Below are 13,410 nucleotides of genomic sequence, written 5' to 3'. Positions count from 1 at the left end.
GCCGAGTCCAGTCTAATAATAAGCCCATCAAAGGCATTCTTAATTTCCATCAGTGTTTTTGTGCTCCAGCATTTCTTTTTTTCTTTCTTTGAATTCCATCTCTCTGCTTACATTGCCCATCTGTTCTTGCAGGCTGTCTATTTTATGAACTGGAGACTTTAGCATATTAATCATAGTTGTTTTAAATTCCTGGTCTGGTAGTTCCAACACTGCTGCCATATCGGAGTCTGGTTCTGATCCCTGTTCTGTCCCTTCCAAATGTGTTTACTGCCTTTCAGTACTTGGGTTTTTTGTTTGTTTGTTTGTTTTTTCTTGATAGCCACGCATGAGGTACTGGGTAAAGGGAACTGCTGTAAACAACCCTTTAGTAACGAGCTGGTAAGGTACGGGAAGAGGAAGTGTTTTCTGGTTCTGTTATTAGGTCTCAGTCTTTCAGTGAGCCTGTTCTTCTGGACTGTGAATTTCACAAGTTTCTCAGTATTCCCCCCTCTTAGGTGGCACGGGATGGCTAAGGCGGGCTGGAGTTAGGAATTTCCTTTCCCCTGGGTAGGTCAGTCACTGACATAATTGCAGCAGGTTGAGTTCTGGTAAAACAGGTTCTCCAGAGGGCATATCTTGTTAAAAACATAATCCTCTGGAATATCTCAAAATGGTTCTTTTTCCCTCTCCCTGGCAGAAGCACCAGGGAATTTTCTTCCAATATTCACTGTGAGAACCAGGGGGAGCCCCAGGAGGGAAAACTCCCAAAACTGTGGGGCCCCAGGATTTTCTAATGCTTAGAGCCGTCCATACGGAGCCCCGGCGATTCATCAGTTCAGTTCAGGTTGTCCCATCAGGCACCGGCTCCTTAGAGGTCACTGCTCACGTGAGCTGTGATTCTGTGCACCTGCCTGTCACTCTCTCCGATTTGGGGGCAGAAGTTTGCCCTGTGACCTCACTGCCTCACGGATCTAAGAAGGGTTGTTGGTTTTTCAGTTTGCCCAGCTTTTTACTTATTGTTAGGACAGAGTGGCAACTTCCAAGCATCTTACGTGCTGGACAAGAACCTGGAAGCCTCTCAGGTGCTGTCATCTCTTTCCTCTAGTTTTTGGGTTTGTTTTTTTTTTTAACAGGTTTTCACTTTTCCCTCTTCTGTTACTCTTAAGGCATTACCATGGGTTTATACGCTCTGGTGTCCTTTCCTAAAGTTAGTGTGTCTGTGGTTTACAATTCAGTCCTGTGATCTTTCAGCTCTTTTCAAATCTTTCTCTTCTCTACTCACCTTTTTTCTGAGTTTATAATCTATGCTGTTGTCTCTGAATTTCTTTATTTGATTTTGAAACATCATGTAACAGTTTTAAGTCTGGTGGACCTGACTCAAAATTATTCTGCTCTTTATTCTGTCTCTTTAACATATAAAAGCATATATATATCTATATCTATCTATCTATATATATATATATATATATACACACATATATATATCTGTATATATATATACACACATATATATATATCTGTGTATATATATACACAGATATATATATATCTGTAAATATATATACCTGTATATATGCCTGTATATACATATATATATATATAATATATAAAAGTTAACTTCAAATAACTATGTAAATAAATATAAACTAGATTACTCCACCCATTATTATAAATTATACATAATTATATATATATACACACATATATGGTTTTATATAAAGTATAGTTATATGCATATAACATATATCTTTATATAAATATATAAATACATAAATTACATGTAATTTATATAATTATGTGTATATATAACTGTTTTACATATAGCATAATTTTATGTACATGACATAAATGGTATAATTACACATATAATATATATGTGCACTATACATTTATGCGTATACGTATAATGTAATTTATATACAATTTATATATAAAATAATTAATATGTAAATATTTATATATTTAAATATATGAATATAGTATATATCAATGTATCATATGTTTCTATATTAAATATAAAAATAATTATATAAAAGAGCATATATGAAATAAATAACATATAGAAATATTTTTATATATTTATAAATACATAATAAAAAGAGAGACACCAACCAGGAGCAGAATTATGTCTACAGGTAACAAAAACATTTCAGAAAAACAGATAAGGCTGGAAGGAGCTTCTTTGGACAAAAGGAGAATGGGTCAGCTTCTCTAGCGGCACGGCTCTAGGCAACTTGTTCTTCTGTTTTTACCCAGTATTTAAAACACAGCCTTTCTTTTCTGAGATCTGGTGGCTCTGTTTCCCTCCCTCCCTTTTACCTGATCCCTGTCTATTCTTTGCCCCTATCACCCTGCTCAATCCATATTTGATTCTCAAAAGCTTATTCTCAAAGTAAGGCTTGTCTGAGGGTGCCCGGGTGCTCAGTCGGTTAAGCATCCGACTTCGGCCCAGGTCATGAACTCACAGTCCATGAGTTCAAGCCCCGCATCGGGCTCTGTGCTGACAGCTTGGAGCCTGGAACCTGCTTTGGATTCCGGGTCTCCCCCTCTTTCTACCTCTCCCTGCTTGTGCCTTGTCTTTCCCTGTCTCTCAAAAATAAACAGTAAAAAAAATATTTATTAAAAAAAACATAAGGCTTGTCTGGAAGGGGTTTTACTAGATTAGCTTCCAAATTCATGGGCCAAGATTGTTCCAGAAATACTCGTTCTTACCATATCTCCTTTGCTCCCTCTTGGTTTCAGCTGCTGTTTCCACACTGGCCCACTATGCTCTCCATGAGTACTTGTAACTGATTTTTGGGTACGACAGAAATGGTGCTGTCTTTCCTCCACTTCCTGTCATTCATGTCCCAACACATATGTGGGGATAACGTGTCACCTAGTAACGTGTCACTGTGTTGTGTGTGTACGTGAAGTTCTGCTCTCTTCCAAGCTCTGCCTACTTTTACGTAAAGACTCGCAGAAATGAAACCCTCTGCCTCTCTGAGAGCTTCTCATTTCCCCTCAAACTGAATGAGAGCAGGTGGGTCTATCTCAAAGTGACTGGGTTCCTAAAAGCAAAAGCCTGACTTCTCAACCGTAAAATAAAGAAAATGAAAAGGCATTCATAGAAAGAATGTGCAGTAAATATCCGTGATCCTAATTTAGGAATGACTAAACTGAGGTAGCATCAGATCTGATGTTTGCATGTTCTTCAGGAAAACCTACGCCGCAGTTCCGAGCCATTCTCTTTCAGGCAGAAATCAGCATGGAGAGATATCCTAGCAGCATGAAACAGTCTTCTGGACAAGAGAGCCCTGTCTTTGATTAAAAGATTCTGCAGCTTAAGACATTTCTGGGATCATTTCCAGGAATGCATATGTAATTTACAGTGACCGACTCCTTGCTCACTGCCAATGATAACTTTGTTCTCTCCACTTTTATAATCAATACAGGAGACAACAAACTCGAGAGGGGGAAAAAGGACCATCTCCCATTTTCCACCAATGAAAGTCAAAACCAGATACATCTGCACAAACCACATCTGTACCCAGGCTTACATACTTTAAACATGAACAGAGATCCAGAGCTTTGACTCCATTATTACTCGAAGTTAAAAGTCTATAAAAAATATAATTGATCAGCGGTCTCCCCTCAAACTTAATGGTCCACTAAGTTTTGTGGATCACTTACTAGGTCAAGGCACTGTGCTCGTTACCGAGCAGTAAGAGTTAAGAAAATAAGTCAATACGCTCTGGTCCTCAGGGAATTCAGAAGCTGGTCTATGTGTCTGGGAGCATACATACATATGGATATAGTCAGGGAGAGAAAGTGGTGCAGATATTATACAGAATGAATCCCACTGGGCAACAAAACAGAAGTATAAACAAAGCACTTAAGAAGCACAGAGAAGAGAATTCAGGAACTTGGGGAAAAGCAGCCCAGAATAAGGACTATTTGAAATAGCTCTTGAAAGACAAGCAGGATTTCAGCAGGCAGAAAAGTACAGGAAGGATATACGAGAACAAAGGCAAATGGAAACATGGGGGAAAAAAACAAAACAAAAACCTGACATTGTAGCAGGTTTTCAAGTAAGACTGTACTTATGTTGTAAGAACTTAAGGGGCGCCTGGGTGGCTCAGTTGGCTTAGTATCTGACTTTGGTTCAGATCATGATCTCACCACGTGTAAGCTCGAGCCCCGCATCAGGCTCTGTGGTGACAGCTCAGAGCCTGGGCCTGCTTCGGATTCTGTGTCTCCCTCTCTCTGCCCCTCCCCTGCTTACATTCCGTTTCTTTCTTTCTCTCTCTCTCTCTCTCTCTCTCTCTGTCAAAAATAAATAAACATTAAGAAAGATTTTTAAAAAAGAAAGAAAAAAGTTCAAATTGGTTTATTGGACTTCAATTGCTACTTCATTCTATGCTTGATGAACAACCTCAGTATCTCATCCTTCAGGCAAATTTTCAAATACACGAACAAAGAATAAAACAAAATGACAACAAAAAAAGGTTCAGGCGGTCAGTTCACTAGGTCATCAGTTAACAATGAGATAGTTAAGCATGCCTCCGAGGAAGTAACCAGTTTAAATGGATTAGTGCCCTGCCACATGAGATGCCCACTACTGAGTAGGAAGCATTCATTTTTAGTGCTGGAAACCAGCTCTTACGTTAAAGGAACAAGAAAACAATAGCCAGTACTGTGTTCCACACAAGGGAAAAATCAAGAACCAGCTAACTAAATGGTGTGCCTGGTTCCAGCCACTACAAAATAGCAGAAACCACAGGGAACATCCTAAATGTTAAAATGCTTAATATTTTCTTTTTAAGAAGAACATTTTTCACGACTGACAAGTGTCACAGTCATTAATACAAAGAGAATGCTGAATAAACACTTGTAAAATTAAAACAGATCTAAGTAACAGGGGCACCTGGGTGGCTCAGTCAGTTAAGCATCCAACTCTTGGTTTCAGCTCAGGTCATGGTGTCATGGTTCATGAGTTCAAGCCCCGCATCCAGTTCTGTGTTGACAGCATGGAGCCTGCTTGGGATTCTGTCTCCCTCTCTCCCCGCCCCTCCCCTGCTCACTCTCTCTTTCTCAAAAATAAATAAATAAACATTTAAAAATAAGTAAATAAATCTATGGAGAGCTATAAAATGCATCATGATCACGTTTTGCCACTGACTATTAAAGTGGTAGTAAAGTTACTAACGTTGAATTATTATAATTCAATTATAATTTAATAATTATATTATAATAATTGCAATTTATTATTATTATATCAATGAATCATGTGTACACAGTGCTCAGTATTATTTCACAGAATTATAATTATTTCACCAGAGAAGTACTGTGGTATAAAGGAAAGAATGAAGCATTTGAAGTCAAATGGCCAAGGTCAAAGCATGGAAGAATCATTCCTGACACTGTTGTGTCAAGGCCCGGCGAGCATCTTAGGCATGGGACCTGGCCTCTGTTAGCTTTCCAAATCCTCCCCTGTGCAGTGAATTTGAGAGCAACAGCCATGCACACTCTTCCCACAACAATGGAGTAAGACTGCCCGTCAAAGGGTTCTGGACGTCAGGAAGTACGACGCAAAAAACGACTACACTGACCAATTTCTGGTTGACTTCCCACCCACGAGACATCTTCATTTCCTCTTTCCCTCACTCGACACAATCTAATCTTTCAGCACATGGTGCGAGTCCCCAAAGCAAGTTCTCAATCTCCCCCTCCAGATCCCCCACCATTGCTCTGGTCCGAAGACCTAGCAGCTCCCATCCAGACTTCCACAGACACCTTCCGACCATCTCCCTGCTTCCATGCTTGCTCTCTCAACACCCTCCAATCCCCACGAGAGCCAGGACGATCTTGGCAATGTCTACATCAGATCTCATCACTCACCTGCTCCAATGGCCTCCCTTCATCCCAGGGAGAAACCGCAGCTCCTGGCTGTGGCCTGGAAGGCCTTCCATGACCAGGCCCCATTGACAACTCCTCTTCCTAACCAGGGGCCCCTGCACCACCTGGTTCCTCTTTCCGGAATGTTCCAGAGTACTTAGTACTGCTTACTCTCTCACTTCACTCCAAACTGCTCAAATGTCACTGCCTCAGCAAGCCTTCCCCAAACACCCTTTGTGAAAGGGCGAGTCCCTGCCCCATTAATCTCTACCCTATCACTCGGCTTTCTCCATAGCGCTTCGTTCTGAAATCACACCACTTATTTACTTGTTTACTTGCCCGCGAGGATATAAACACCACAACGGGGGCGAAGGCTTTGTCTGATTCTTGCCAACAACCCTATCTGACTTCCTTACAAAGAGTGGGGGTCCAGCTAGAAACTTGTTTCGTGAAGAGTCAAAACATCTTCCACACCCCCTCTCGTTTATTCTGCTCCACAGGCAATTACAGAGGGCCCGTCAATAACTTGACTGCCATGAGTAAAACCCCAATATCTGAACAGCCTCCCAGGGCTTTATCCCACCTTGGAATTCGAAGTAGATTCCAGGAAGCAAAGTCTGTTGCCAAACCCTTCCGCTGCCAAGCACAGTTTCTGTTGTTCTTTGTGGATGGTCGCAGTGCACTGCAGGACCACTTCATCGTCCTGCAAAAAGAGAAAATGGAGAAAAAGTTAGAGATCTGACATGACGAGGCGGTCTAACTCAGATCTTGGACGCTATTACTTTAGTGCATATTAAAAAGCAGAGACAAAGGGAACAACAACTCGCCAAAAAGACCCACAGAGTCGATCCCTAGAGAATGTCTACTTGTATAAAAGGTAACGGGGTAGCAGGAGAAAGAGGGTGCAGCCGCTCAGCTCAGCCAACAGTTCTCTCACTCTCATTGCTGGTCCCCAGAGGCAACCCACGTGAGAAAAGGTAAAATACAAAATTTCCACGTTAGCACTCTTACACGCCGCTTTAATCATCCAAATTACAAAGAGATTTCCTGACACACGCCTAGGACATCACGAATCATCAAGAACGACATGGGTTCCAACAGCAGGCACACACGTCGCTCCAAAACCAGCAGAGGAAAACAGGTCAAGAACGGACCAACCTAGAAAGTCACCCCAGTTCATCCACACACAGGCTACTTGTCCACGTTTGAAAGGACCCTTGGTTGCTTAGAAATGGGCAGAGAGGATTTGCTAGTTCAGTCCTGTGAAACCCAACACTGGCTTCCAATTAACTAAGCAGCCTTACAGGACAAGTTATACAAGGGGGAGGACAGTAAATGGACGACTCCGTGTAGGCAACACGAGGACTGCAAGAAACACAGGCCTGAGAACTAGCCATGGCTGGATTCCCATCTCAGCTCTGCCATGCAGAGGTTAGAAGATCCTAGACAAAGTATTGCATCTCTAAGATGATAAGGTAATGGAGTCACACCATGACTGACCTGCAAAAGGCACCAAATAGACAATAAATGGGAGATACCATCGTCATTTTTTTAAGATTATTTATTTTGAGACAGAGAGAGATCTTGAGTAGGGGAGGGGGGTAGAGAAGGAGGAGGAGGAGGAGGGGGGGGGAGAGAGAGAGGGAGAGAGAGAGAGAGAGAGAGAGAGAGAGAGAATTCCAAGCAAGTTCTGCACTGTCGGTACAGAGCCTGATGCGGGGCTTGATCTCACAAACCGTAAGATCATGACCTGAGCTGAAATCAAGGGTTGGACGCTTAACCAACTGTGCCACCCAGGTGCCTGATACCACTGTCATTTTCAAACAAAATATCTCACTTTAACAAGTTCTAGGTAGCAAATACCGAACAAGTCTAACCACTTACATTTTGACACTTCAAACACAAGGCAACAAGACACTTAACAGGGTAGTAAAAGGATATACTCACTGACCCTTTTAATTAGAGTCTGAGAAAAGGAACAAACAAGTATATCCTAGAAGACCCTTACCCAGGAAAAATGGCAGAGTGGGGGGTGACGAGCTGCGATAAAAATTCAAAAGCAGAAGACAAGCCGTTTGGGTTAACCCAAAGAATCTGCTGTATCAACTGGAAAAGTACAACTCTAATTTGCATTTAAAGCCTTCATAATCCTATGCATTTGCTTTATTTCCTATATGGTGAAGCAGTATCTAATGACTGGCCTACAGCTCTAGTCACAGGCAAAGTCCAATTTCTTAATAATTTCCTCCCGACTATCCCTCCAGGTGCCCATTAATTTCCAGTGAACATTCAATTGTTACAACTTAAAAGTCATCTGCTAAAAAAAATAGCATTATTTTCATATAATGAGTACATCTGAATATTAATTCATGCTCAGCATGGCTATAATAAAAATAATGAAGTGTTTCTGTTGGTTATATAATCTGCAAAATCAAAGATATATTGTGTTTTCCAAAGAGGCAGTGTAATAACAAAGACCTGAATTGTGCTGATGTGCTCAGTGCCTTACCAAATCCCCATAGCCTTTTGCTATCTGGTCCCACTCACACCCGCTGGAACTAACTTCAGCATGCAAACCGCACTCTTGGGTAAAATGGGCTCCTTTGGAAGTTGGAGTCTATCTAAGTACCATTTAGTAAATAATTACTTTGATGCACTCATTAAAGACACTTTGGGAATGAGAATAAGAAAATGGAAAGGTATAGGTGAGAATAATAGTGCTATTCAGTAAGCCACACAAGAAAAGAAGGCACACCATATTTACCAAAAAGAACAGTGTATGTCAGTCCTGGCATTAACTTACTTATTCTCCACATCTCATTATATAAAGATTATCCACAAATACACAGATGAAGACAATGAGGTTCAAAATAACTTGCTGCTGACAGAGGGCTGATCATACCTAGTTCTAGGAACTGATCATTAAATCTGATCTGAATCTAAAAGTCCTCAGCCCCATGTTGCTTCTAGAGGCTCAATTGGTTTTTTACTACAATCATTATCTAAAAAAGTACCTCTCAATCTTTAATGCACATCTTATCACCTGTGAGTCTTGCTGAAATGCAGATTCCGGTTCTATCGGTCTTGGGTGAGGCTGAACCTACATTTCTAACTAGTGGATCCGAGGAATTAGGATCCCAAACGGGTCCCAGAAAGCATATAAATCCCAGGAGACACGTGAGTAGTCTCTTAGAAGAGCTTGGAGGCAATCAATAACAGATGAATATTAAAACAAGTCCATATACTTTGGACAGAACCAGAAATAAGAGTACATGTGAAGGTGCTCATTAATATGTGGTCCATACCAAAATATCAGGGAAAGGAACCAACTTAAATAATAACTACTTAATAACTACCCTACTAAGTGTATAAAACTAACTTACTCATGCCAAGTTTCCCTTTCACCTAGTGCCTTAACACTGTGATGGAGTGCCTGGCCACGAAGCAACCTTAAGTTCAAAAGAGTTCGGCCACCCCACCAAGGAGAGAGGCTACTGCTAGAACGTTAGATCACGGTTCCACTTTGAATGACAGAACCTAGCCTGACTTTTGAGGCTTTTTCCAGTTTACCTGGCAGCTGTTTTCATTTTATATTCCAGTAAGCACAGGGTTCCTTTCTGACAGAAAGTAAAATATACTGAGCATGGATGGACCAAAGACCAATTCATAAATACCTGCCAGTTCCCTTTAATTTACCCATCATTCATCTCAAAGCATAATTTTTCTCCAGAACCACTGTGGTTTGAGAGCCTACTGACTATGCATTTGAGACGTCTCAATAAGTAGCTTTATTTTTTATTTATTATAACCCATGTGCAGTAAATCTGGTTTTTATCGACATATACATGTGTGCGTAAGGATATAGGTACATGCGCGCGCGCACACACACACACACACACACACACACACACACACAATCCATTTTCTTTTCCAAGAACAAACCAAGCACAGCCTAATACTGATGGGATCTAGAAAGTTAATACTGCTAAGGTAACAGAACAATAAGGCTATAGTGAAAGGGTGTCTCTTGTGTCATAAGGCTTCGGAATTAGTCTTTGCTACCTGGTCCTGAGGTCCAGGCTCCTAACTCTCATCACTGACCTTTACCTTTTAGCTGCATGTGCCGTTGGTGTACCCGAGTGCCTAAATGCACACTGTGACCATCACTTTTGCCGCCCGAGCCCATAACAACTAAAACCCTCCTTAAGTATTTGCCTTTGGGTATTTTTGGTTTTCTGAGTTCCCATGTCTCATTCCTAGGACCTAGTGCAACAAATTTTGATTCAACTCACAGCAACTCATCTTCCATAATCAAAACACTACAAAAGTGCATTCTGCTCATATTCTATCATTTCATTTTTTTAAAATTTCAAAGTCTGTTCATTAACCGTGAATGTCTAGCACAATAATGAGACACGAGTATCATGCCTGTTCCTGGAAACACCTGAACTGACACCATTTCCCATTTTATATAAAACAAACTTGAAGAGACACAACTACTACTCTTTTTTCACAAATTTTGGAAATATGAAATTGTAAAAACCAAATATTCTAGGAGCAACTTCATGAGATTCATGAAGATAAATGGCGCTTCTGGGAGAGTGATATCCAGCTTACCATCCCCAAGTCCTATGGCTTCTACGTCCAATCCACCCATTTCTCACCACACCAGCTACCATCATGGTTAGTCAGCCTCAAAACCCACTGAATAGCTTTCCACACTGCAAATTCCCATCCAACGGCGCTTCAACTTGAGGACACAACCATCAACCAACTGTAATGTTTCCTGGCTTCAAATCTATTAATGGCCTCCCGCTGCTCTAAGGAAAAACACCAAAAGACTCTTTTAGTGTCCAAGGCTCCACACTGCACAGAAGAGTGCCAGCCCAACACTTCCTCCAGCCGACCTTCCTTCATTCCTACAGGAGTTTGCACATGCTATTAAACTCTTTATCTCTCTCTAGTTAAGACACATTTATCTTTCAAATCTTACTTAACTCAAGCACCCACTCCTGAGGTGAGCCTTCCCCGACCCACCAGGCTATGTCACTTCCTTTGTTTTGGGCTCCTATACCACTGTATTCCCTTTAGCTGTCATTATGCATTCACTTATGTAATTATTAAATTACAGCATCTAACACTGCACTGGGAAAATATACCCAATAAATGATCATTTTAATCCACTTTATACTACCTCATGAATAAGTGCTACCATGCTGACAAATAGGGATGCTTTTTAGAATTGCCAAGGTAAGATCCTACCTTTCCAATTAAAGACAGCATTACAGGATTCCATTAGGCGATTTTCTGGTTATATGCAGCCAGGATAAAGGGCAATATTTGAGGAAAACTGCTGATCCTATTATATCTGTGACAAATGTTAATGTATCATAAGCGTTCGTAGCATCAATATAAAACCCAATGAGATCACTGGATTTAAAAAAAATAAATAAAAGCAGTCCAGTCCCTAATTTCCCCATTTCCAAATAAACATAATAAAACTTCAATTACAACTCTTTTCATATACAATCTAAGCAAATCAAACATACTGCCCCCTTGAAAAGTCAAAAAAATGTTCTTCACAACCCTGGTCATTAAAAAGTCCCTCACATCACACCAGGTGTTTTCCTTAGATGCTTACAATGCTTGTCATTTTGAAATGTTTATCCAGGTCTAGACCTTCTGTAACTGGTCTTTGTTTCTCAGTTATGTCTTAATAATTTTTCCACAACTGGCTCCAACTCAAAAGACTACATGCCTTGTATCCTATGGTCAAGCAGGGCAGACTGAATTTCATAGAAACCAGGGTGTCCAATCAAATAACTTCTTTAATGAAAACCGAGGCAATCGCATCAGCCAATGTAGACACAGCGAATGCCTCATAAGTATATGCTGGATTGAATTCCTTTTGTTAGGTGCTCTTGTAGTCTTCCTGTGACCTGACAACTCTTTGGAACAGAGATTATTTGGGGCACCTGGGTGGCTCAGTCTCGGTTAGGTGTCCAACTTCGGCTCAGGTCATGGTCTCACAGCTTGTGAGTTCAAACCCTGTGTCGGGCTCTGTGCTGACAGCTCAGAGCCTGGAGCCTGCTTCAGATTCTGTGTCTCCCTCTCTCTCTCTGCCCCTCTGCCCCTCCCCTGCTCATGCTCTGTCTCTCTTTCTCTCAAAAATAAACAAACATTTTAAAAAAAATTTTTTAATAAAAAAAAGAACAGAGATTATTTGGGGCAGGCAGGGATGAGGGGTGGGGGTGGAGCCAGCCCCAGAATGCTGCATTCCAGGCAATTCTGTGATGAGTAAATAAGACATGATTTCTCTAACAAATGCTGCCAAGAGTGCTGAAGTAGTACAAAATGGGAAATAATTACCAAACAACATCAATAGCTTCTTTCAAACATTCATTCGTCATTGAATAAATATTTACCGAGGATATACATGATAGGATATCCCCTAAGCGCTTGAGATAAATCATTGACTAAATCCAAGATCCCTGCACTCATTAGGCTTACAGTCTGGCAGGGGAAGAGGGACAATAAACAAAAGCACAGTCAATTTGTCAATCGTGTTAAAGGTAAAAAGTTCCATGGAAAAAAAAATGGAACTGTGTAAGGGGGATCAGGAGTGTTGCTATGGGTCGGAAGCATAAAAATATGAACACAACTGTCAGATATTGTTGAGGGGATGAATTCTGAGCAAAGACTTGAAGCAGGGAAGGAGAAGGGACACGTGACTATCTTCGGGAGGAGCACTGCCTGGGGGGGATGGACAATGAAAGTCATGTTCATTGAACGCCCAGCATGCTCAGGGAAACAGAGGATGGCCTTGTGGCCGGAAGATGGTGGGAGGTACTGGGTGGGGCCACACCATGAAAGACCTTGAACCCAGCATGTTCAAGGAAACAGAGGACATCCTTCTGGCTGGAGCAGAATAGTCAGGGGGATGTCTTTGGGGCTGAAGCAGAGTAGTCAGGGGGAAGATGGTGGGAGGTAGTGGGTGGGGCCACACCTTGAGAGACCTTGAGCCTAGTGTCTGAACTTTAGCTTCTACTAAGGGAATGGGGCCACTGGGTCCTGTACTAAATGCAGACCTCAGGGAGGCAAGAAAGAATCAGAAGGATCTAAGGGGAGTGACTTCAGCCATTCAGGGAGATGAAGGTGATCCAGACCAGGGTGCAGCAGCGGAGGTGGACGGAAGTGAGCAAATTCTAGATACGTGTTACATTCATCGAGTACTTCCGACGTTCCGGGAACTGTGATAAGCGGTCACTGGTCTGTCTCCTTGACATCATCATCACTTCTAGCTTTTCTGGCAATTGGCTAAATAAAATGCTATCTATACTATTGGTTTTTCTTACAGCAAATATGTGGTTATCAGCGCAAATGAGCTGAGACGATTTAAAAAAAGAAGCAGCCCATATTTCTGGTCTTGCACTGAGTTTACAGTCATTTGTTTAAAAAATACAGACAGTCCTCAGTTCACACAATGGTACAACCAGAAAAATGACTGTGCAAAGCAAATCTTTGGGGAAACTATTTACGATTGTACCTTTGAAA

The 13,410-nt window shown here is 41.3% G+C and overlaps 1 protein-coding gene across 4 annotated transcripts in view; it reads right to left on the bottom strand.

Moving 5' to 3' along the window:
* The window catches only part of RYR2 (ryanodine receptor 2), a 768,107-nt gene that overhangs the window by 555,367 nt on the left and 199,330 nt on the right, over window positions 1-13,410 (bottom strand). For all 4 annotated transcript variants that reach the window (XM_058696266.1, XM_058696262.1, XM_058696264.1 and 1 more), the window contains exon 2: window positions 6,440-6,559. In XM_058696266.1, the coding sequence (XP_058552249.1) occupies window positions 6,440-6,559 (120 nt within the window). The remainder of the gene's footprint in view (window positions 1-6,439; window positions 6,560-13,410) is intronic.

This window comes from Neofelis nebulosa, chromosome 13, assembly GCF_028018385.1.
Source record: "Neofelis nebulosa isolate mNeoNeb1 chromosome 13, mNeoNeb1.pri, whole genome shotgun sequence".
Classification (NCBI taxonomy): Eukaryota; Metazoa; Chordata; class Mammalia; order Carnivora; family Felidae; genus Neofelis; species Neofelis nebulosa.
Note: the sequence above shows the minus strand (reverse complement) of the source record. Positions and strands in the feature narration are given on the sequence as shown.